The 23,033-nt window shown below is 40.2% G+C and overlaps 4 protein-coding genes across 5 annotated transcripts; 2 read left to right on the forward strand and 2 right to left on the reverse strand.

The window, feature by feature from the left end:
- The first annotated feature begins 2,933 nt into the window (after nucleotides 1–2,933).
- On the forward strand, nucleotides 2,934–4,586 carry LOC135626265 (pentatricopeptide repeat-containing protein At1g05750, chloroplastic-like). Its single transcript, XM_065131454.1, has one exon. It carries the CDS (start codon nucleotides 2,934–2,936, stop codon nucleotides 4,584–4,586), a length of 1,653 nt encoding a protein of 550 aa, XP_064987526.1.
- A 1,444-nt stretch (nucleotides 4,587–6,030) lies between these two features.
- Nucleotides 6,031–8,997, reverse strand: LOC135627691 (protein REVEILLE 1-like). Its single transcript, XM_065133871.1, has 6 exons — nucleotides 8,751–8,997; nucleotides 7,881–7,991; nucleotides 7,692–7,803; nucleotides 7,551–7,612; nucleotides 7,050–7,448; nucleotides 6,031–6,973 (listed from the first exon to the last, which is right to left on the reverse strand). The coding sequence occupies exons 1-6, from the start codon at nucleotides 8,760–8,762 to the stop codon at nucleotides 6,293–6,295; spliced, it is 1,377 nt and encodes a 458-aa protein (XP_064989943.1). The 5' UTR covers nucleotides 8,763–8,997; the 3' UTR covers nucleotides 6,031–6,292.
- Nucleotides 8,998–13,118: 4,121 nt separating this feature from the next.
- Nucleotides 13,119–15,172, forward strand: LOC135627692 (ferredoxin--NADP reductase, leaf isozyme 1, chloroplastic-like). Of its 2 annotated transcripts, none has more exons than XM_065133872.1 (9): nucleotides 13,119–13,341; nucleotides 13,417–13,663; nucleotides 13,738–13,871; nucleotides 13,958–14,036; nucleotides 14,139–14,230; nucleotides 14,307–14,384; nucleotides 14,484–14,546; nucleotides 14,643–14,877; nucleotides 14,971–15,172. In XM_065133872.1, exons 1-9 carry the CDS (start codon nucleotides 13,228–13,230, stop codon nucleotides 15,036–15,038), a joined length of 1,110 nt encoding a protein of 369 aa, XP_064989944.1. In that variant the 5' UTR covers nucleotides 13,119–13,227; the 3' UTR covers nucleotides 15,039–15,172. The 2 variants fall into 2 exon arrangements, with proteins under 2 accessions (XP_064989944.1, XP_064989945.1); XM_065133873.1 differs by having other exon boundaries at nucleotides 13,121–13,341; nucleotides 13,420–13,663.
- LOC135627690 (MLO-like protein 9) lies at nucleotides 15,138–22,809 on the reverse strand. Its single transcript, XM_065133870.1, has 15 exons — nucleotides 22,547–22,809; nucleotides 21,624–21,681; nucleotides 21,210–21,448; nucleotides 19,482–19,598; nucleotides 19,344–19,404; nucleotides 19,140–19,228; nucleotides 18,862–18,936; nucleotides 18,693–18,781; nucleotides 18,404–18,453; nucleotides 18,266–18,306; nucleotides 18,006–18,179; nucleotides 17,795–17,830; nucleotides 17,624–17,691; nucleotides 16,353–16,413; nucleotides 15,138–15,840 (listed from the first exon to the last, which is right to left on the reverse strand). The coding sequence occupies exons 1-15, from the start codon at nucleotides 22,673–22,675 to the stop codon at nucleotides 15,457–15,459; spliced, it is 1,671 nt and encodes a 556-aa protein (XP_064989942.1). The 5' UTR covers nucleotides 22,676–22,809; the 3' UTR covers nucleotides 15,138–15,456.
- Nucleotides 22,810–23,033: the final 224 nt, after the last annotated feature.

The following is a 23,033-nucleotide window of genomic DNA, read 5'->3' on the forward strand; positions in this document are numbered from 1 at the left end:
TGCAACCGCCCCAGCCAGGAGGTGCAACCGCCTGGGCTGAGGGGCTGGGAGGTGCAACCGCCCCAGCCAGGAGGTGCAACCGCCAGGGCTGCACGGCTGGGAGGTGCAACCGCTCCAGCCAAGAGGTTGCACCGCCAGAGCTCAAGTTCCGAGCTCTGCCAGGCGATGCAACCACCAAGCTCAGTCTTCGAGCTTTGGCAGAGTGGTGCATCAGCCTGAGCTCAGTCTCGAGCTTTGCAAGGTGATGAATTCACCAAGCTCAGTCTTCGAGCTATGGCAGAATGGTGCATCAGCTTGAGCTCAGTTTGGAGCTCTGCCAAGTGATGCAACCACCGAGCTCAGATTTCGAGCTCTGCCAGGTGATGCAACCACCAAGCTCAGTCTTCGAGCTCTGCCAGGTGATGCAACCATCGAGCTCAGTCTTCGAGCTCTGGCAGAGAAGAAGCAATCGGCAGAGCTCAGTCTTCGAGCTCTGCCAGGCGGTGCCACCTCTCCAGTCGAGAGGTGCAACCGCCTGATCCCAGAAATTCTGGGATTAGATCGATTTGATCGTTTTGAGCTCGAATTTTGAACTGGGTTGGGGCCTATAAATACCCCACCCATTCAGCACTGAAAAGGCACAGACCTATACCAAAATTGTGATCTTTTCTGTGATTCTAAAGAGCTCAAACGTGTTGTAAAGCCTTGAGTCTCCTCCTTCTGTTCTTCAAGTTTTCAACTGTAAAGTGAGGAGAGAAAGGTCTGTAAAGGTTGTCTCCTAAGCCTGTCAAAAGGAGAGAAACTGTAAGAGGGAAGTTTGGCCTTCGCCCATTGAAGGAAGGCAGCTAGTTGACGTCGGCAACCTCATCGGTAGAGGAAGCCAAAAGTGGAGTAGGTCAAGGCTGACCGAACCACTATAAATCTCTGGTTTGCGTTTAATTTCGAGCACTTTATCATTACTGCAAACCTCCCTCATCACTACTGCTCTCTGCGCTTTCACGAACAAGTTCTAAGTGCTGTTCTTCCAAATCTGGATTCAGACGTAAACTCGTATTTTCGTACATTACAGTTTACGTTTACGTTTGATTCTGCAGAACTGTTTTCTGCGCTTTTACGAACGAGCTTCCTTGCAGTTTACGCTTGCATTTTAATCCTATTAATAACTGCAATCTGTCCTCTACGATTTTACGAACGAGTTTCAACATTTAGACGTAAAACTGCATTCGGACGTAAATCGGCTTTCTTCGCTCAATCATCAGATTTCAGTTTACGTTTACGTCTTGATTTCAACTGCATACTGCCTTCTGCGAATATACAAACGAGTTTCAAAGTTTAGACGTAAATCTGCGTCTAGACGTAAAACTGCGTTTAGACGTAAAACTGCGTTTAGACGTAAATCTACGTTTAGACGTAAAACTGCGTTTAGACGTAAAACTGCGTTTAGACGTAAAACTGCGTTTAGACGTAAAACTGCGTTTAGACGTAAATCTGCGTTTAGACGTAAAACTGCGTTTAGACGTAAAACTGTGTTTAGACGTAAAACTGCGTTTAGACGTAAATCTACGTTTAGACGTAAATCTGCACTTAGACGCAATCTGCGCTTAGACGCAAAACTGCGCTTAGACGCAATCTGCGCTTAGACGCAAACTGCACTTAGATACAAACTGAGAATTTGCTTTTGCATCATAATCGTTTTTGAACGAACGCAGCTTTTTGTTTTTAAATTATTACAAGATTTCCGCTGCACTAATTCACCCCCCCCCCTCTTAGTGCTCTTGATCCTAACATGGTATACCGAGTGGTAAATCCCGGTGTGTCGAGTACTGTAGCTCTGCTACAATGCACTGCTACAGTTCGGATCGGTAACATGCGGTCCGTGTACCGGCAACCTGTCGAACCGGTACGTACCACCCGTACCGGGCGGTACAGTTCGGTACTGCAGATACTGATATTAATAGCATAATGATGATTGAGAAGAAAAATCAAACTCACACTAATAAGAACACAAATAAAACAAAAAGAAAATACCCAAAAGCCAAAAAGAACCTTCAAACCTTATTTTCATCCAAAAATAATAATTTATTTTTCAATCACTATAAAATTATAGGTCATAAACTGCAGAAGTGTTGAAAGATTCACCTAGAATTATTTGAGTACAAGTGTAAGAAGAATAACTAGAATCAATATATAATAATCACAAATGAACTAGATTTTATTTCAGATTCAAGCGAAGAGTAACTAGAATCAATATATAATAATCACAAATGAACTAGATTTTATTTCACATATGGATTCAAGTTTATCACTGATGGCTAGACGATTATAAACTTTGAATCCGACCCCAGATCATAAGTTTAAGAAAAATTATTTATTTTCAAGATTCAAGTGAAATAAGAGATTGTTGATATAATATATCGGAAGTCAAAAGAATCTCATTTAAACAAATTTGATGTAGAAATTTAAACTCGAGACCACTCCTTGTCAAGACGAAGATAAATCACCAATACATAATCAAATTTACAACCATAAGCAACAAGTTTATCAACAAAATGATGAGCGAGAAGCCATCTACTATGTCACACACACGTGTATATATATATATATATATATATATCCCTTCACACACATCAACAAAAGGATCTATTATTGATTAGTTTGTCTTCTTCTTTCCATCTATCTAATTTTAGTATGATTTTGAGAAATCATTATTAGCTCATATTATTATTTTAATAAAAGTTATTAGAAAACATATTTCTAATAAAATTTATTTTTAAATAAAATTTCCAACAATTAATTTATTAACTTCTTTCACCGAGCACGCCCTCCTCCGCCTCCGCCTCCCCCTCCCCCTCCCCCTCCGCCTCTGCCTCCCATGGACTTGAGTCCTCTTTTGGGCCTTCTAACCCTAATCCTCCTGTTGCCACCCTTCTAAACCTCCCACTGAGCCCCTCAGCATGTCTTCTCGCAAAATTTTCCTCGTTTCCATCCTCCGCAACCCCAACCCGGCCTTCGACCTCAGCCCCGACGTCGCCGCCTCCCTCTTTCGCATTCTCGCCGCCCGCTCCCCTTCCTTCCCCGCCCTCCGCGCCTCCCACGCCCTCCTCATCGTCTCTGGCGCCGTCCCTTTCCACAAGCAGGTCAACCGCCGCCTCGCTGCCCTCTACTCCCGCCTATCTCCCGACGACGCCGTCCTCCTCCACTGCCAGCTCCGCTCCCCCGATCCCATTATCTCCGGATTCGTTATCAAGTCCCTCGTCCGCCGCCGCCGTGACCCCTCGGACGTCGTCGCTTTCTTCTGCCGCCACGTCCACCCCGTCGGGTGCCGCCCCAGCCGCTGCACCTTCCCGCTCCTCATCACTTCGTCCAAGTTCTCCGAGTCCATCCACCAAGGTGAGATCCTCCACTGCCTTGCGCTGAAGTTGGGATTTTTGGGCCATTTGCCCGTCCCCAACTCCTTGATCCACATGTACGCGTCTTGCGACGGGTTGGACCTGGCGAGGCAGCTGTTTGATGAAATGCCCAAGAAAGACAGAGTCTCGTACAACTCCTTGCTCGATGGATATGTCAAAAGTTGTGATTTTGATGAGGCCGAGCGGCTGCTTCGGATCATTCCTGATTGGAATGTCATTTCCTGGTCTACTCTGTTCAATGGGTTTGTTAGGAACCAGATGTTCTCCAGGGGAATCAGTTTCTTTCAGCAAATGCAAGAGCTTGGGGTCGAGCCAGATGATTGCTCGGTGGTCAGTTTGCTGGTCGTCTACTCCAATTATGAGTTAGCACAGCATGGGAAATCGGTCCATGGGCTCTTGTTGAGGAGATGGCGACAGATTCCGCTTCATGTGAGTAATGCATTGGTCAATTTTTATTGCAAATGTGGATTGTTAGATGCGGCGGCCAAAGTATTCGAGAGAACCATGGAGAAGGATTTGATTAGTTGGAACACATTGATTTCTGGCTTTGGAAGTAATGGCCGTGGTGAGGAAGCACTTGGCTTCTTCAAAAGAATGTTGCAGGAAGGTACGAAACCCAATGATATTACGTTTATCGGTATCTTAGTAGCTTGTGCTCATTCAGGCTTGGTTGAGGAAGCGCTTCACCATTTTAAGATGATGAGCTCAGAGTTTGGTATGAAGCCAACATTTGCACATCACTGGTGTTTGGTGGATTTATATGTTCGTCTTGAAAGTCCTTGCGATGCACTGAAGGTGATCCAGGAGATGCCATTGTATAATCAGTCGGCCATATGGGGTGCTGTAATTTGTCTAGCAAAAGTTCGCGGTGATATTAGTGTAGGGGAGCGTCTAGGGAAACATTTAATTGAGCTGGAACCAGATAATAGCAGAAGGTATCTGCCTCTATTAAATATTTATACTGCAGCATCAAGATGGGATAAGTATAAGGAGTTAATGGAATTGATGAAGGCAAGGGGACTCAAGAAGTTGCCCGACTGTACACTGATAGACTTGAATCTTGTTGTTCACAAGTTCTTGGTGGGTGATAAATCCCAACCAGAAATCGAGAAAGTTTATGGAGTGTTGGAGAATATTGCAAACCAACTGAAATTGCAGCCTCCCAAGGCCGATGACGCCATGGTTGATGCAATTTAGAGACAGAAGGAACTTTTGGCGTCTACGGATTTTTCTGTCTGTTTAAGATGTTGCTAACCAGCAACAACAACATACTTTTAGCTTTAATTGATCAAGTGAGAAGCAATTTTGTCCAACGAGTTGGGTGTATGATGCATAGATATTTGGGAGTAACTATTGGAAATTAAAGTCTGGTCAGGCTTTCTAAGGTACTCGATGCAGACTTGATCATCTCCAGGGACATATTTTGTATTGCCTGCACATTCAAACTTGATCATCTGAGGTGGACACTGGCATTCTTCCTTTGGTGTCTCGTGCTATTAATCTTGAGGTGGAAGGTGGCTTATGTGGTGCTGTGCAGACGATAAAAGATAAAAATCCTCAATCTTGTCCTTAAGGAAGAACATTTTGGTTTACATAAGTGGATCGCTGTCTGCTTAATTTCCAGCTTCATCTGCTATATCAAGTCAGCCTTTCCCTTAAAATGCACCTGACGGCTACCAAGGTGTCTCTTTTTTGGTACCTTCTCATTCTTGTTTCTGGAAGTAGCAGGCACATTGGCAACTTGCACACAAGCTGCAGGAAATCTAAACTTAAGTTGATGCAGATTAGAAAGCATGAGTTCAGTTTTGGTTTGTTGCTACCATTTTTTCTACCTTTGGGAAGGTAAAGATTGAAATATAAAAATTTTTCTACCAGATTAGAAAGCACGAGTTCAGTTTTTTCTACATTTTTTCTGCCATTTTTTCATGTCACAAATGTAAAATTGTTGACATACAAGATTCTGTATTATCTGTTCATGTCTGAGGTGTTCTGGAAGCCAAAATATTATATTATTAAAGTTGGATGGTAGGTCTATCTCTCTAATTTTTATTATTAAAGTTGGGCAAAATATAACTTCCTCGTTAAATGTTGGGTTTCTCTCCCTTGTAAAATCTGAGAAGGAATGATTAACATAGTTAATGGTATGATACTGTCCGACATGTTCCCTTTGCAGTTCAATGGTTGTGCCTGTTACCTGGCTACTTTTTGTTCATTTCAAAATTGAACTTTGTTCTGTAATAATTTACTTTGCCTATGGTTTTCAATCATCATTTCTTATGAAATCACACAAGCTCTGTTATGTGTCTTGATAGTTTGGAACATTTAGATCAGTGAAGTTAAATGTGTTGACATTAGATTTCCAGAATATGATGTATCATTTGAATTTGAGTAATCAGATTTTCTCAATTTCTGACTGAATGTGTGCTTTTGGAGACTCATCAATTTGTTCGAAGAAATGTGTCGAGGAAATGGTTTTAGTATATATTGCCCCCTGTAGATAAATGTTCATTAAGGGTCATCAATATCACATTATGTTTTCTGGAGCATAATAACACAGGAATGCAGTAGAATTCCCGAGTTTACTCAGTTACATAGTAAGGAGGAAATACTAACCCATCTCATGAATCAGAAACAAAACTGATTGAATAACAACAGCAAGAAAATATTGCTGCAATTGAATTGTAACTATGGCTCATCAATACATGCATCCAAAAGTTAAAAGACTCTTATCTCTTTTGACAGGATGATATGAGCTACAACAAGGAACAGAGATGGCAGACCTAAATAATGCTTCAACTGTTATCATAATTCACAGTTAAAAAATTTCTCCTGAGGTTAAAGAACCATCTCTGCAAACAAAGTCCAATGAATTTAGTATCGTACAGGCGACTAAGCCGTGCCTGCTATAAACACAATCTTATCGCCTGGCCTTCACCATCATCGCTTACTGTCACTGAATGCTGAGCTTCACTTTCAATGGCACACCTTCGATATGGTACAAATCCTCTAGCAGAGCTTCCACCCCCAGCTTTTGCTGCTTTCTTTGAGTCTACCCCATCGACATTCTGGTCACTTAGTCCCCAGCCACTGATAGATGCCGTGTTAGAACCACTCCAAGAACCTTCCCCCTGCATCTCTTGTTCACCTGCGGCTTCCATCGGGGATTGCTGAGGATGCTGCAGTTGTGGATAGACAAATGGGAAAGGCAAGTTGCCATACATAGACCACGGCGGAGGGAGGAACATATGTTCTACAAAGTCATCTCCAACTAATGGAAAACAATAGAACATGGGGGGTATAACACCAGGATAAGCATTGCATGCACTTCTAGTTGAATCCCTAGGTGGAACTCCATGTGCCGCGCTTTGCAAACACATTTCCAACTTGGAATTCAAATCAAAAGCTTTGTTCTCTTGGCATTCTTTGGTGTCGACAGCCACGGTTAGCTTGGCCTTTGCTGCATTCCCGTTGTTAGGAGCAGATGATTTGTTTAGATCAGTCAACACTACCATCTTTCCAAACAGCTTGAGAGCTGGTACCTGAGCTTCAGGTGATGTGTGCATATCAGAACACTGATCTATCACCTGAAACATCTTCTGATAGGTCAGTTAGATAACTAAGCTTCCCAATCAATAATAGATGTTTATTTCGGAAAATTACCATCAAAGACTGGTCTAATCTCGGGCCAAAACGTGGAAGCTTATGCTTTCCTTGAACTGTCATGGTAGGCAACTGTCCTCCATTGTCTTGGTCATTTGATCCAGCAGCAGATGCAACTGGAGATGAGCAAATGTTTTGGCTATTGGAGAACATGGAGCCCAGGGCTTCTGACCCAACAGCCGACAAAACGGAGGTAGGTGATCTGTTCTCTTCCTCACAAATTGTATGAGTTTGCAAAGGTGGCCTCTCAAGTTGTTTTAGAGCAGGAGTCTCCTTGCTCGATGAGTTGCCCAATTTGCGGGGATACGGGCGTAACGGTTTTCTCTTGGGTCGAGGGGGAGGAATCTCGATGGCCTTCAAGGTGACTGTGCTGTCATTACTGCCAGATTCGCGAACAACCTAAGTGTGACGAAAGACCAAAACAGTGAGCTGGAAGGAGAAGCTTTCGGTGCTTAACGCATTGTGGCAAAGTACCAGTTACTGAAGGAAGTAGTAATGAACCTTAGAAAAGAATTTTTGGGCATGACTCCTGATCTGGACTGCTGTCTTGGTACCTATATGCTCTGCACTATAAACCCCAATCAGAGAGGACATAAGGTTAAGATCAGTCGAACTAGACATGAGAAAATTTATCATTATTACCTTCTATACGACGCCAAGCACGCCCATACAGTTGTAAAGCTTCGAGAAACTTACTGTGTTCTTCCTCTGTCCATTTCTCTCGCTGCTTGGTTATGGTGTAAGGTTTTCTCACCTAGTTAAGAAAGCAGAAAAAGATTAGATTGGAAATGTCTAGGTTGATCAATCTGAACTATTGATGATGGAAGATACCCTAGGAGCCTGTTCCTCCCCAGATGAGTCGATCTCCTTGGACTGAGGAATTGGTGTTTTTGCATCCACATGCATTTGATTGTGGGAGTTACAAACAGGTTGCTGTTGCTCCTGGTCACACAAAAGCCCAATTTTAGAAGCTGACTTCAGATATGTTTCTAGGCCAAGTATATATAGCATCTAGTCTTGTGCAAAGGATCAAGGAACATGAACATGATCAACTAGGAAAAGGAATCCTTTCTCTTGACCACTACTCTCACGTTTATATAGCAAGAACAACATGTCTAGCATTTAAAAACATAAAGCAAACATTCTTCTATTCAAATATCATATTATTAATCATGAAGAAAGTGTAAACCTCTCTCTCTCTCACACACAAGAGAGAGAAATGCTTGGTTTTGGGAAAAATTAGATTCTTTTGGGACAAAGTGCAAAATGGATCATGATGGGATGTAGTTGACGTTATGCATCAAACCACATCTGTTGCAACAGTAGAGTGATTTCAGATCAAGGCATATCGCCATGACAGTAATCCAAACAATCTTCCCCTAAATGTCAAAGGGTCGTCAGGCAGCAGACTGTGACGCCAGATTTAGCCGCCATCGTCTCCTCCTCCCATTTTATGCCCTTTCTTGCCTATGAGTCCATCAAAATCTACAGATACTTGAGCCCCACCGTACCTGACTCAAAATTTCTTCCCAGTAAATCCTAAACTACATGAGCACCGAGCATCAGAACAGCAAAATGAAAGGGAAAGTACCAAAAACCAAACACCCCCAAGAACTCTCTCTAAACCACAAAAAAAAAAAAAAAAGTAAACACCAGAAAAAGAAAGAACACCAACGAACAAAAAGGTAGAGGTATATTCACCCGAGTCTCCATCGCCGCAAGAGATGCTCCAGCTCAATCTGCCGCAGCGATCCCCCTCCAATCCCTTGTGAAATCGTCGAGAAATAACAAAAAGAACCGATCTTTAATCACCAAAGAATCCTTCCTTCCAGGAATCAGCTCCAATCCAAAGGGAAGGAAAGGAAGCCGAGGAGAGGAGAGGAGAGGTCGGAGGGGGTGAGGGGAGGCTAAAAACGAAAGTGGGCGTGCCGAGAAAGGGAGAGGAGAAGGTGCCACGTCGGACGGTGATATATATAGTTTTCCTCCGTTTAATAAAATTCACTTCGTAGATGGTTCCAGAAGCCGCTTAATACTAGTGGCTGGGAGACCGTCACACGTGGCACCTCCTCCTGTCACCCCCCCCCACCGCGATCTGTTAATCTTCTTCCCGCCAACCATTTTCCGTCTTCGGGAATCTTCTTTATTAATTTTAATTTTTTAATCTTCATAATTCATTAAAAAGAGTATTTTTTTAGTAGCTTTTCCTATTTTTGCGTCTAATAATTTTGGCCTTTCCAATAAAAACTTCATATGCACTGTTTACATCCTGTGCAGATAATATTCTGGATATGTATAAATGGGTCTTACATTTTTGCTCTGAATTAGTTATCAAGATGACCCAAATTCTAATTAATTGTATATTATGTTAATTTCTTATAACTTAAGATTTATTTATATATCCCTTAATATTGAAAAAAATCGTAATTAATTTAAATGAGATATACTAATTAGGTTAAACAAGTATACATTTCAACTGACATCTTTCTTTTTTATCATTAAAAGTATTTTAGGTATTTATTTTAAATATTGGTACGGAAGTATATGTCATTTTTAATTGTAATGGATAGATACGTAAAAATCATTCCTAAATAGAATGCCAAACGTGGCATGTACATAATACCTAACTGTCACGAGGCATTGTGGATCAGGTGCGGAGATGCGTGCAGCGAGCGAGGCCAACTTCACCACACGTCATCTCGTACTGACCGCCACTCCATTGGCCTACCGACACGCGTCCCCAGCAACCCCAGTTGAAACCCAGAAGCCAGCAGAGGATCCTCACAAACGTGGACGCGTCTCCACCGTTCGAAAATGCTCCAAGTGCCGTAGAAGATTTCTCTTCGAATCCAAAGGATCAGACGGCAGATGTACTGCGCTCAGGAGATCTACTACTTGAATGAGAAAAACATCAACATATGCGGCACTTCTGACGTATATATATATATATATATATATATATATATATATATATATATATATATATATATATATACACGTGTATACATGCACATGTATATGCGTATATATACAATCCAAAGACAGGATTGGACGAAGAGTGGTGGGTAATGTTGTACACGTATGTGCTGCTCTTTGCATCTACTGCTACAACCTTCAGTTCATTCAGGCAATCACAGAGAGCAGCAGTAGTAGAAAAAAAATTCCATAATTTATTTCGCTTCATCTGCAAGAGAAGAGAGTGTACTAAAACTGGAGAGTTTGCCTGGAAATTACCGCCTAGAGAAGCATTCTTCCGAGTGGACCAATGCCTGCATGCACCTCCGGTCTCTTGGCAGGAATAATGGAGTCTTGGCAAACTCAGCATCAGATACCTACACATGCATCTCACCACTACTGCTCTATCTCTCTCTCTCTCTCTCACTCACTCTCTCTCCTAACTAGCAACAAGGATTTGAGAGGGGCCACGAGTGGCTAAAATCTTGTGGACCAAAAGGAGACGGAGTACCAGTCACCAATCTAGAGAGAAATCCACATTCAATCTGCTGGTTTGGTATGTCAGGCAGAGTTGCAGGCCGGATGATGGGCATGCCAGAAGGGCGGCAGCTTGTGGCCGAGAATAGCATCAAACCAGCCTTGATGTGACCCCCCACCATGACTCCTCTTGCCTAAATCATTGTGCAGCTGCTCCTGCATCTTTCTTCTTCCGACGGGGACTCTTTGCCCAGCTGCATGCATTGCGAGGTTGTTTGTCATGTGATTGCACGACGTGTCGCAAGAAGATGGCAAGGACAAGACCACGGATCTTCTTCTCAGTGGAAGATGAAGTGCCGACGACTGGGTAGTAGCCCTGCGGAAGGAGAGCAAAAGGTGGGTTATCCATCACGGGTGCGGACACATTCAGTGGATCATCCGTCATGCATTTCAATGCAGACAAATCTCCGAGCATGATTGGGAGCCGTGTGAGCCATCCATTGTCAGCAACTGTTCTGCAAGCTGCATGCTAGAAGCCGAGAAGAGTTACGTGAACATAGGAAACAAAGGACAAAGAACTGATACTATTAGTGTTTCACTTTGTTTCTGAATCAATCATAATCACACTAATGATTCATGCTTAAATATTAGTTTTATGATTAAAGGAGACTTCCAACAATAATGATAGTTGTCATCTGTCCTCCTCGACGTAAATTGGAGTTTACCGTGGCATATGCTCTACAGTAACACTAGTTCCTCAAGCGTTGTTGCTTATAAGCATGGAAGATCTTCTATTCTAAGATTCTAATGTTGTCATTCGGTGGAGAGAAGACATAAACTTGGCCACTGGTCCTGAGAACAGAACAATGTCTTTAAGGACACACCATTGAGAATGTGCCAAGAGTAATGAATGTCATGAATTAATCTGGATTAAGTCGAACTACTGGATATAAAAATATTCATTACATATAAAGCCTGAGTTCAAGTGGTTTGGTTAATGGCATGAGGTGGAGGGGAAGAAGGATATAAACTTATCTTCATTACATATATCCACACATGGTTAATGGATTAAGTCGAACTACTGGATATAAAAATATTCATTACATACTTGATCTTCCTTTATTTTTATTTTTATTTTTATTTGTAATTTTACCTTACATTATTTTTATTTGCAAATATTCATATAAATTGATTTACCTTACATTATTTGTAATAGAAGTGTATAATAATTCTTTATATTCAAAACTCATTGTGCAATTGATAAGCTAAATTCCATTGGGTAGGAACATCTCTTGAAAATTTTTTTTTGTCTTTTATCATTTAATCTGCAATATCCTGCCTACTCTTTCATTACTTGTGGATGAGTTTACAAAAAATAAAATTACTTGTTTGGTGGAATAAAAAAAAAGAGATTTAAGTACTCATTATACACATAAATTTAACATGCACATTTAATGTGAAAAAAATTACCACCAAAAGCTGGTTGGCAAACTTGCTAAAACTCAGGAATAAATGCAATATTTGCAGATGTATTATTAAAAAATAATTTTTTAAAAAACTTAAATAGTTTTTATCATTCTATAAATATTATTGATAATATGACATTCATCAAAAATTTAAAAGTCAATTATTCTATTTTGCATGGTTCAATCACTATCAACCCAATGACATATAATCCTAGTTTATTTGCTAATAATCATTTCAAATATCACTATAAATTGAAACAGATCCATTAAAAGAATGAAAAATATTTTAAGATTTCTTTATATATATATATAAAGTTCATAAACAGTGTGTTGGAGTGGTTCTAGGAATATATCTTGTAGTAGAATTTAAAGTATTTTAACAATAACTAATAAAATCTAATTTTTCATCAAGATTAAAAGAGAGGTATTTGACAGAAATAAATTTTGTTTATTCTTCTCTATTTTTTTCAAGGGAAGAATGAAATACTTGATAATGGTTAGTTGTTTAATTGAAAATTTTACTTTTGACTTTTATTAAGACCCACTTGAATAATAATATTAATATTAATAATAATAATAATAATATTAATAATAATAATAATATTATTATTATTATTATTATTTATCCCTGTTTGTCGATATCAGTTTGTCGAACCGTTCATTGGTTTGGGTTTTTGGAACAGTTCTGTTCTGGTTCGAAGGTCAGGGCTCCGATGATGGCATATCTTCTTGCATGTCCGACTTGGGACAGAGCACTGCAAAACAAGCAAGAGCTATTGTCTCTTGCAGGAGCAGTAATAGAGGAGAGGTTGAAGAACCGTGAGGAGGATGCACAAGAGCGTTGGCTTCACCACATCACCCACCTCACCAACCTGGAGAAAGAAGAGCAGTAGCCCATCCGCTGCGCCTGCCGCTTGCCGTGCGACGACCGGGCATGCAATTACGTCCCTCCACTGCCACTCTGCTCGTCTTCCTTCCACCTTCGCAAACGCTTGGCATCGGCTTCTGCTTCCACTGCTCCACGCACAACCCTCTCATCCTAACGAGCCATCGAGGGAACGGGTCGATCGGGTTTACGTGGAACCCGGCCCGACCCGACTCAGCCCGTCTCCTTCCTCCGCTGGTTGATGCAAGACGCCCTTCGACCACACATACGACCACTTCACTCCCATCACCAATGTCCGCCAACCATTCCAATCTCCCTATCCTCTCCCGCCTTCTTCGCTCTCTTAGTCAACCCCTCCTCACCCAGCTTCCCTTCTTCCCCTCCCCAGAATTCCATCATGGCCACCGCTGCTGTGACTGCCGCAGTCTCCCTCCCTTCCTCCAAGTCCTCCGCCCTCAACAAGACCCCATCCGTCTCTCCTGTCTCTCTCGAGAGGATCAGCTTCCAGAAGGCGAGTCCGTCTCCTTACTTCTTTGTCATCCATATATCTAGTACTGATTGCTTCTTGGGAATGGATGGATTCCAGCAGGCGGCACGCTTGCAGTCAAGAAAAGTACCGGCGGCCGATGCCAGGAAGTTGGTCTCGGTACGAGCCCAGGTCACGACCGAAGCTCCGGCCAAGGTCGCGAAGGTCTCGAAGAAGGACGACGAAGGCGTTGTCACCAACAAGTTCAAGCCCAAGGATCCCTACACCGGGACATGCCTCCTGAACACCAAGATCACCGGCGACGATGCCCCCGGCGAGACTTGGCACATGGTCTTCAGCACAGAGGGTAATCCTGTCTCAGCCTATGTACGTGCGTATACTTCTGGATTCTACTGTGTTCATTGCGTGCATCGGCCACAGGAGAAATCCCCTACAGAGAGGGACAATCCATCGGTGTCATCCCTGACGGGGTCGACAAGAACGGGAAGCCGCACAAACTCAGGTTGTACTCCATCGCCAGCAGTGCTCTTGGAGACTTTGGTGATTCCAAGACCGTAAGCCATCCAAATTCCTACTTGGGACTTGCAAGTTCCTGGTCACATTAATCGGATTCCTTGAGTGCCGCTATGTCCTTCCGTAGGTGTCGCTCTGCGTGAAGCGGCTTGTTTACACCAACGAGCAAGGGGAGATCGTCAAAGGAGTCTGCTCCAATTTCTTATGTAACGATCCTAACCTCTCCAGAATCATTCATGAACATGCAACAGGATATCTTGTTTTATGTGATGATTTCTTGTCTTCTCTGTTCTGCCACTATATGTCAGGTGACCTGAAGCCTGGTGCTGATGTCAAGATTACAGGACCAGTCGGGAAGGAAATGCTAATGCCAAAAGATCCAAATGCAACCATCATCATGGTAATAGAATGCCATGGGTTTGGTGTTCTTCGATTAAGATTGTTCTATAGCTACATGCCTGATCCGTCCATTGCAGCTTGCAACTGGCACTGGAATCGCTCCTTTCCGCTCTTTCCTGTGGAAGATGTTCTTTGAGAAGCATCATGATTATAAGGTGATGTTCTTGGCCGATGAATCCAAACGCCATTCACTGGGATCTTGTAGTTGACTGTAGTATCAGCATAATGTACTGATGCATTCGGATAAGTTGCAGTTCAATGGACTAGCATGGCTCTTCTTGGGAGTTCCTACGAGTAGCTCATTGCTCTACAAGGAGGTCAGCTTGAAATCTTGATGCCGGTGACAAGATCTCAAATTTGACTACTTCCACACATCAGCGGTTGATCAAATTGTGTGTCTGCTGCTGGCTTAGGAGTTTGAGAAGATGAAGGAGAAATCACCAGACAATTTCCGGGTCGACTATGCCGTCAGCAGAGAGCAAACCAACGAGAAGGGAGAGAAGATGTACATCCAGACTCGCATGGCGGAGTTCGCTGAGGAACTGTGGCAGCTACTCAAGAAGGAGAATACCTATGTATACATGTGTGGGCTGAAAGGGATGGAGAAGGGAATTGATGACATTATGGTCTCTTTGGCTGCCAAGGATGGTCAGTCTAACGCAATGATGGTATATTTTGCCGCAAACCATTCATAGGTCACTGAAATCCCTCTCTCTCTCTCTCTCTCTGTCTCTCTTGCAGGTATTGACTGGTTGACTTACAAGAGGGAATTGAAGAGAGCAGAACAATGGAACGTGGAAGTCTACTGATGTTTCAAGGACGACACGATCATAGCAGATCTTTGTGACCAAACTCAATTCATTTTCATGTCAATCTAATTTTTCGACGACACTTGTTTTGCCCTTGCATGGAACAACTTGGAGAAACATAAACATTTCTGGGACATGCTATGAAACATCCCATATCTGAAACATGCTATATAGAATCTAACTTAAGCCAGTAAACAGGTGGCCTTAAATCCGAAACATCCCAGAATCCAACTCCTTCCCTCTTGTCACAACAAAGGCCAAGTTGAAATGTGGCTTCTGCTCCCAAGGAAATCTAAGCCATCATGTTCTTGGGACTACTTGGGAAATCTAAATCATGGTTCCCTGCTTAGGAAGCCTGGCTAGTGCCAACGTATGACAACTATAACTATAATAGATACAGGAACCGACACAACGGATGTCAGCGTTTCTCTTTTCTTCCAGTTTGAGCAGCAAACATTGCGAATGAGAACTCATCTTCTGTGTTCTGTTGTTCTCCGACGTGCAACTGATGTTGGGTTGGTTCGGACAAGGTTGATATCTCAACTTGTGTCTCCAAACCGTGATGGCCCAAAACATGTCTTCTTCCAGAAGGGGTATAAACTGCACCCATATGCCCAGCAGTTGCACTCCTCTGCATAGGGTTAACCGGAGATGCCTGTGGGCTCATCGTGGAGCTCGGTTCGTGGACGGAGGAAGAACGTGAGAGTCCTTTCTCTTGTTTTGTCTTCGCAATTTGATGCCATTTTATTAGGGCCTTCGAAGTCTCTTCGTCGAATATGGACCTTTTCATGTGTGAACCCATCTGCGAACACATCAAATACAATTCAAGAAAATTCGTATTGTAATTTAAACATGCAATCTCAAAAAGCTAGAACGATATCTATGTTTCAATCAGCCATTAGAAGAAAGCTCTGACTCTGCTTGCATGCAAGATGAGGAAACAGATTTTATTTTCTATCTCATACAGGAACCTCTGCATGTATCGATTGATCTCGAGCTTCTAGGATTTTTGGTGATTGGAAACAGATTAAAGCTGCATATTGGACGCTTGTTGGTTTGATAATTTGCTAATACTAGTATCAATCTACTTACTGATGAACAATAAGGTTGGAGCTTACCACTAAGCAGAGAAATGTATGATGCCATACTTCATTCACCAATATAAACTACACAGCAGTTTTCTTACGGACTAACAAAGGATGTGTTAAGACATGAGTACAAGGGATCGATGAGACTTGTTGAAATGAGGAACATAATCTTGCAATCAATATATGGTTGATAATTAAAAGAAAAAAACCCCATAAAAACTCGTACCTGAGACACAAGCGCATAAAGTGGAAGTGTAATATACGAACAAAAGAATTGGACTAACACCCTGCACACCAATGAAACAGAAGCATTAAGTCCATATGTTTGCAACAACTAGTTAAACTTTGTTACAATAAGAACATGAATTCAGCACCGTTAAAAAGTTGCATAAATACATGATAGCATTCATCCCAAACATCTCAAGTTTGTCTGAACAACAGCTGAAGAAGAAACAATCCAATGGAACAGGAAGTGGAACAAAGAACAGATCCTATTGATACTCATCAGGTCGGTCACTCGTGCTATTCACACTTTCACGCAATGGCTGTCATTCCTAAGAGGAGAGACAGCATAGAAATATTTTCCCATCCGATATTAATTTGCTCCACTTTGCCAGAGACGAAAGGTCCACTATGTGGAGCACGTGCGAGCCCATGCTAGTGCGAGCACATCCGATATTAAACACTATATATACGAAGTCCGTACGAGTTCATACTAGTACAGATATGGACGATAACCTATGAGCATTTATATATATATATATATATATTGTGTGGGTGTAATTTCTTTTGGTTAAAGATTATAATTATGTATAAGAGTCAAAATCACTATATAAGAAAAAATTCTATCATTTTATTTAATAAATTAGCATGTTTTACTTTTAAGATTGCTTACCCTCCTACTTATTACAGCAAATGAATAAAAATCATGCTAATGCGAGCACATCCGATATTAAGCACGTGCGAGTTGTGCAGATATGGACGATAACCTATGAGCATTTATATATGTATAACTTTTAGATATATTGTGTGGGTGTATTTTTTTTTGTTAGAGATTATAATTATGTATAAGAGTCAAAATCACTATATAAGAAAAAAATTTATCATTTTATTTAGTAAATTAACATGTTTTACTTTTAAAATTGCCTACACTTTTATTTAGTAAATTAGCAAATGAATGAAAAAGTGGCATCCTACTTTAGTCATACTTATAGAATATGTATAGTAGAACTAGGAATAGAGTGTTACAGTTGTTGCATTAGAACCGTCTCATAGATTATCTATATCTACAAAAGCATAAAACACACTACTCAATTATCTTACAAATTTTAATAATTGAATTACATTAATTTTCTTATTAATATATAATGCTCTTATATTTGGTAGGTAAGATGTGAATAACTTGTGAATAATAAAAAAAGATATTATAAAAATAGGAGGGATTGCATAATCTCAAAGCATAAGTAGAGCAGGATTTTGAGGATTTTTCAAACTTACCCGATGATAACTTTCACAATGATGGAAACAAAATTTTCATGAAAACAAGACTTCAAACCAAACTCGTACTGCAAAATTAAATATAAAAAAATAAAGAAAATCAGGTTGCTCAAATATAATATATGATAGCGACCATGAAGAACAAAGAATTAGCTCGATATAGTAACTTACCCATATCCAAAAGAAGTATGTGATCTGAAATGCACTCTGGGAGAAATATTAAAAAAATAAAAATTAATTTAGCTTCGAAAAGATTATACAATCAAATAAATTGAAGAGTAAAAGAAGTATATATCATTGAAAAGAAAAGAAAAGGAAAAAGTCATATTTTGAATAAGTGACTATCCTAGTAGAATAGTTAGAGAGGAAGCAACATGGCAACCTGAAATAGTGCAAAATGGATGAGAAATAGAACAAAATATGGACGTCCAAACCAAAAATGGTGGTCACTGAGTTGCACCAGAGGAATTCCTTGAATGACAGTATGTCTCTCTTCAATTTCAATAGCCATTCTTGTGATGATCACATGCAGCTTCATTCCGACTGCCAAAATTGTCTACATTGCCGGCCATAGAAAAAGTTAGAAATCTGATCGTACCAAATGATTCGTATGTGATGCATAGTGAAAAACCTCCATCTTACAACTAGAGGAATTATCGATGCCCAGAACTTTTCCTTCCATCCTGAAGGAAGAAGAAAGTAAAGGAGATGGTCAAACATCATATACTCATTTGTATATGTCTGAAGAATAATGGTAACATCATATGTACGTACACTCACCATGGACGTTAAGAAGCAGAATGATCACAGCAGAAGCCCATAACACAGGACTGTGTGGCGAAAGAAGGAACAAATTAAAGGTAGGAAATACCAAATATATGGTGAGATGATTCTTATGTTAATCGAAAGAGACATGCAATTTTATGTAACAATACCAAATATATATGACTGTACACTCGAACAACATTAGATTTAATATCAATGGGTACTGAATTTGATGAAAAATTTCAGATCCTTCCAATTTCAAAGCCATTTTGGTGAGTGATAGAAAGGAAAGAAAGATAGTGACCTAATCCCTGCCACAATCTTGAAGTCATCCTCCAGTGTCCTCTTTATATATTTTTGAAAGTTAAACTTACTTCCCGGAGCCAGATGAGCCTATACAACATTGAAATATCACAAACAAGACAATTCAAGCACGAATTATCAGGTATGCATCTGTTGTTGCTGGAACTTACATTGATAAAACCATGGCGCAAAGCCATGTAATCTGCTTTACAAACAGACCTAAAAAATTGCCTAAAAAAGCTTACCTGTAAAGGACAAAATGAGAAGAAAAAAAAAAGAGATGGTAAGGTGATGGATAATGATGTTTTAGTCCAAGAATCCATAAAAAAATTATATAATCAAATGACAGGAATAACAATGCTTTTATTATGTTTGCAAATCACTCCTATAAAATGATCATTTGGTTGTGCTACAATGCACGCAATTGTGACAATTCTTATCTGCTTACAAAGTAGAAACAGATGGTGACCCTATTCCAGATACTTGTATGCCGTCTCACAAAGGATGTCTCATGAGTGAATCTGAATCTTGAAGGATCTGCATAGTTTACAAACGAATGACTCAAACATAATGAACTACATGACAACATGAAACATAATGAGAGATGATGTTAGCTAGCAAATAAAGAGAACTTTGGGGAGTAGCAATGTACCCTTGGAGAATTCATACTCAGGTGATGAAATCTCACTTTCCCAATGCTTCCATCTGCGCATCTGCATGTCGGTGATAAGCAGGTGCAGGTATTATTCTAATGCCTAATGAATTCTACAATTACTTCAGAAATGTATACCTTAAGTCTTCCAAGGGCCATTGTAGTAAAGCTACTAGCAACATGAAACACAGCCAAGAAGAAAATTAAGATGTGCAATTGATGAAGTCCATTCGTTGAAATAAGTGGCACCTTTCCCTGTAAGGAGGATCACTCCGAATAAGCAAGTGCAAAAATGACATTGAAGAGAACAATAAGTCTTCATAGGAACTCGAAAGCAACATAATGCACGACATTTAGAATGGATGTGACAAGTGATCGCAATGGTCATGGAATACCTATTAGTTCACTTGTATTGCCCAGAAGGGACCCGTTGTCACCATGTTACCACCACAAGATGATGTGAAGATGTGAAGGTAAGGATTAAACCCTTCTTATATGGCCACTTAAATTGAAATTCCCATATTTAGATAGAAGGTTTTAGATCGATTGACATTACAGTTCATAAAATTTGACCTTGTCATCAATGCTGTCACAAGGGTTCAACAGTATATGATTGAAATATTAAAAATAGATTCTTAATAACTTCTTGCCAAGAGCGGAATACATTACTCACAGTTTTTAAACAGTTTGAAAGACAATAGCAACAGATAAAAGGAGAGAGTGAATTACAAGAAATAACATTATTAGAGATGATATTATTGAGAATCGATTTAATGATAAATAACTTAGATAGTTTTAAACATATTCTAAATAGTTTGTGATCAATGTTTTGAATAGAGTCATGATACCATAATAAGAATAATAGCTTAAATACATTAACATGTCCCTCTTCTATTAGGCAAGCTCACTGTTATGATACCATGATAAGAATAATAGAATATAAGAATAATTATTGAATAAGCTTTATAACTTTAGCTTAAATACATTAACATGTCCCTCTCCATTTCCTTATATAGTTGAAAAAATCTTATCTTCTATTAGTTCTTATATCTAACTTTTTGGGCAAATGATATAAATTTTGAAGTATCAAGATGAATACTCCATTAAGTCTTAGGATCTTTAGAATTTAATAAAGAATGAATATGAAGATCTAAAATAAAAAAAATTAGGTTGAAAAAGAATAGAAAAAATGACTCAAATATATTATTCTTCATTCAACAAATTATACAAGAAATAATCTTCTTAAGAATTATAGCAGCTACAATCTCAAGACAAGTTTGATTGATATTTTAAAATAATTTTCAAAGCTTATCGAAGATGATTATAATAAAACTTCAAATCTTTCGTCGTGAGTTTAAAACTTTATTCATGAAAAATAATGGATCAGTGCAAGATTTTCTTTTTCGAATGACTCAAATTGTTAGTCAAATGAAATCTTACCGTAAACATCTTCATGATCATATAATTATTATAAAAGTTTTAAAAAATTAAACTTTAAAATTTGATCAAATTGTCACCGCAATTGAGAAGTCAAAAGATTTATCTATCATTTTCGATGAAATAATAAGCTCATCATATATATATATATATATATATATATAAAAGTACAAAGGAGGAAAGTACAAGTCCAACAAAAGTATGGTTTCTTTTAAAGCCTTTATCATAAATATATTTATCTACAATATTCATCAAGAATCCAGAGAATTATAGCAAAAGAGAGTCGTATTGTTACCAATTATGTTTGGTGGAAGTGAGCATTATGAGCATATAAAATTACGTTCTATTTCCAGGTCGAAAGAAACAACTGCAGGAACAAGCAAAAGCAATTTGATTGAAATCACAAAACTTTTTAATGGGTGTACTTACCGCGGAACATGAAACAATCGATCCCGCAGCTAATATCCTGCGTTTTACATTTGGGTCAGTGAGTGCATTTGTTAATAGTCTCCTTCTGTGTCTTCCATCTGCCTCTTCTTCTGTCTCTGTATCTGTTTTCCTTGAGCATGGCAACATGGTATCTGCAACTTTGTACGGTACGCAGATTTTGACAATGTACTTCTGCCCAAAGGTCAGTAGCAAAGAGATAAAACCCAGAATCATCAGCTCTGCAAAGCCAACACAGTCAAATTAGTGTCAGTGGCTTTAGCTAAATGTATGTGCAGCAAACTCATATATGTGCCTGCCTCACGGCAATTTCAGAAATCATGGAAATGAATGAGAACAGACTTCATAATGAAATAGAATACACGTTTGTGCATACAAAATAAATATTTATGTTACCAGCCTTAATCTTCTCGAGAGCTTCAAATAGTGCCTTTTTGTGCTTCTCAGTCAGCCACTGAAAACATAGTTCACACAGTAGTGGGACATCAGAATGTCATCTTGTGGAGCGCAGCAGCAAAACGTAAGAAAACAAGAAACACACACACACTTGATGCAACAAAACACACTATAATCTGGCTGGAGTGTCTGAGTAAAAACACAACAAAATTTCAACTCCCGAATTCAAGTGCAGAGAAACTTAAAAGCATCGCTTGAGGTTTGTCGGCGTTCTTCTTTTCATGTGTTTTTTCAAAGCATAATCGCACACGTAGACAAGAGAAAGGTCGTTCTTGAAGTTTCGTGATCTCCAAAATGTGATCTTTTAGTGAACTTTTTCCTTCCAATTTTACGGGTTAGGAGACCAAGTTCACAACCCCCGATCACTGACCTTGCAGAGCTCAAAATAAGGTCAAAGACAAGGTAAAACACATCAAACGGTTCTTGAGTACTTCCTCGAGATACGTCCTTCGGATCCCAACTCCGCTCCAAAACTAAGCTCAATTCTTGAACATAAAACCCATCAAACACCATAAAAGAAAAAGGCATAATCTTCAAGAAATATTGGAGAAGTTTCTTGGATACAGTATACTACCTTTCGGTCCCTGTTCCGCTCCGGCAGCCTCGAAACAGCCGAAAAGAATAACCATCTCCCAGAACCCAAAACCCATGAAAACAATAAAACTGAAAAGGAAACTATCTCTTGGGTAATTCTCCGACACATCACCTTTTGATCGTTGTTCCACACTCCAAAACCAAGCGTACAAAGGCGAGCAAGTCCGAATCGTTCACAAAACACCGTCTCCCGGAACCCAAAACCCCATCAAAACATGGAAAGAATAAGAAAGAAAGAAAGAAAGAAGCAAGATTTCTTCATCGTTTACCTCCCCGAAGCGATGGAGGCCCTTCTCCAACAATATGGAGATGACGACGATGACGGCGCACACGACGGCGACCGCCCACGTCGGTGTCTGGTCGAGCTCTCTCGAGTTCCCGCCTCCGCCTCCGGCCATCCCTTGACAACCCCTGAACTCTCTTCTTTATTCGAATCCACTGCCTTCGGAGAAACGCTGGGCCTGCGACGAATCCCCTAGGCGAGCTTTATAGGAAGGCGGGAATCGGAATCGGAAGGAAGACTCGCAACGAGACATGGCTTGGCTTCCTCGCTTGTCCTCGTTCGAGAGCTCGGACTACGTGACATTCCCGCAAAAGCAAAGGGCATAAGATGACGTCACCTCATGGGACCCAAAGGCGGGTGGGGTCCACTTGAGAGTGAACTATTGGACGGTGATCCTTTGTTCTTTTCCCCCAGGGTGACCAAGAAGTCAACATGTCAACAAACGGTCAACAAAGCTCTCTCTCTCTCTCTCT

Source organism: Musa acuminata, chromosome BXJ2-11, assembly GCF_036884655.1.
Source record: "Musa acuminata AAA Group cultivar baxijiao chromosome BXJ2-11, Cavendish_Baxijiao_AAA, whole genome shotgun sequence".
NCBI classification, from domain to species: Eukaryota; Viridiplantae; Streptophyta; class Magnoliopsida; order Zingiberales; family Musaceae; genus Musa; species Musa acuminata.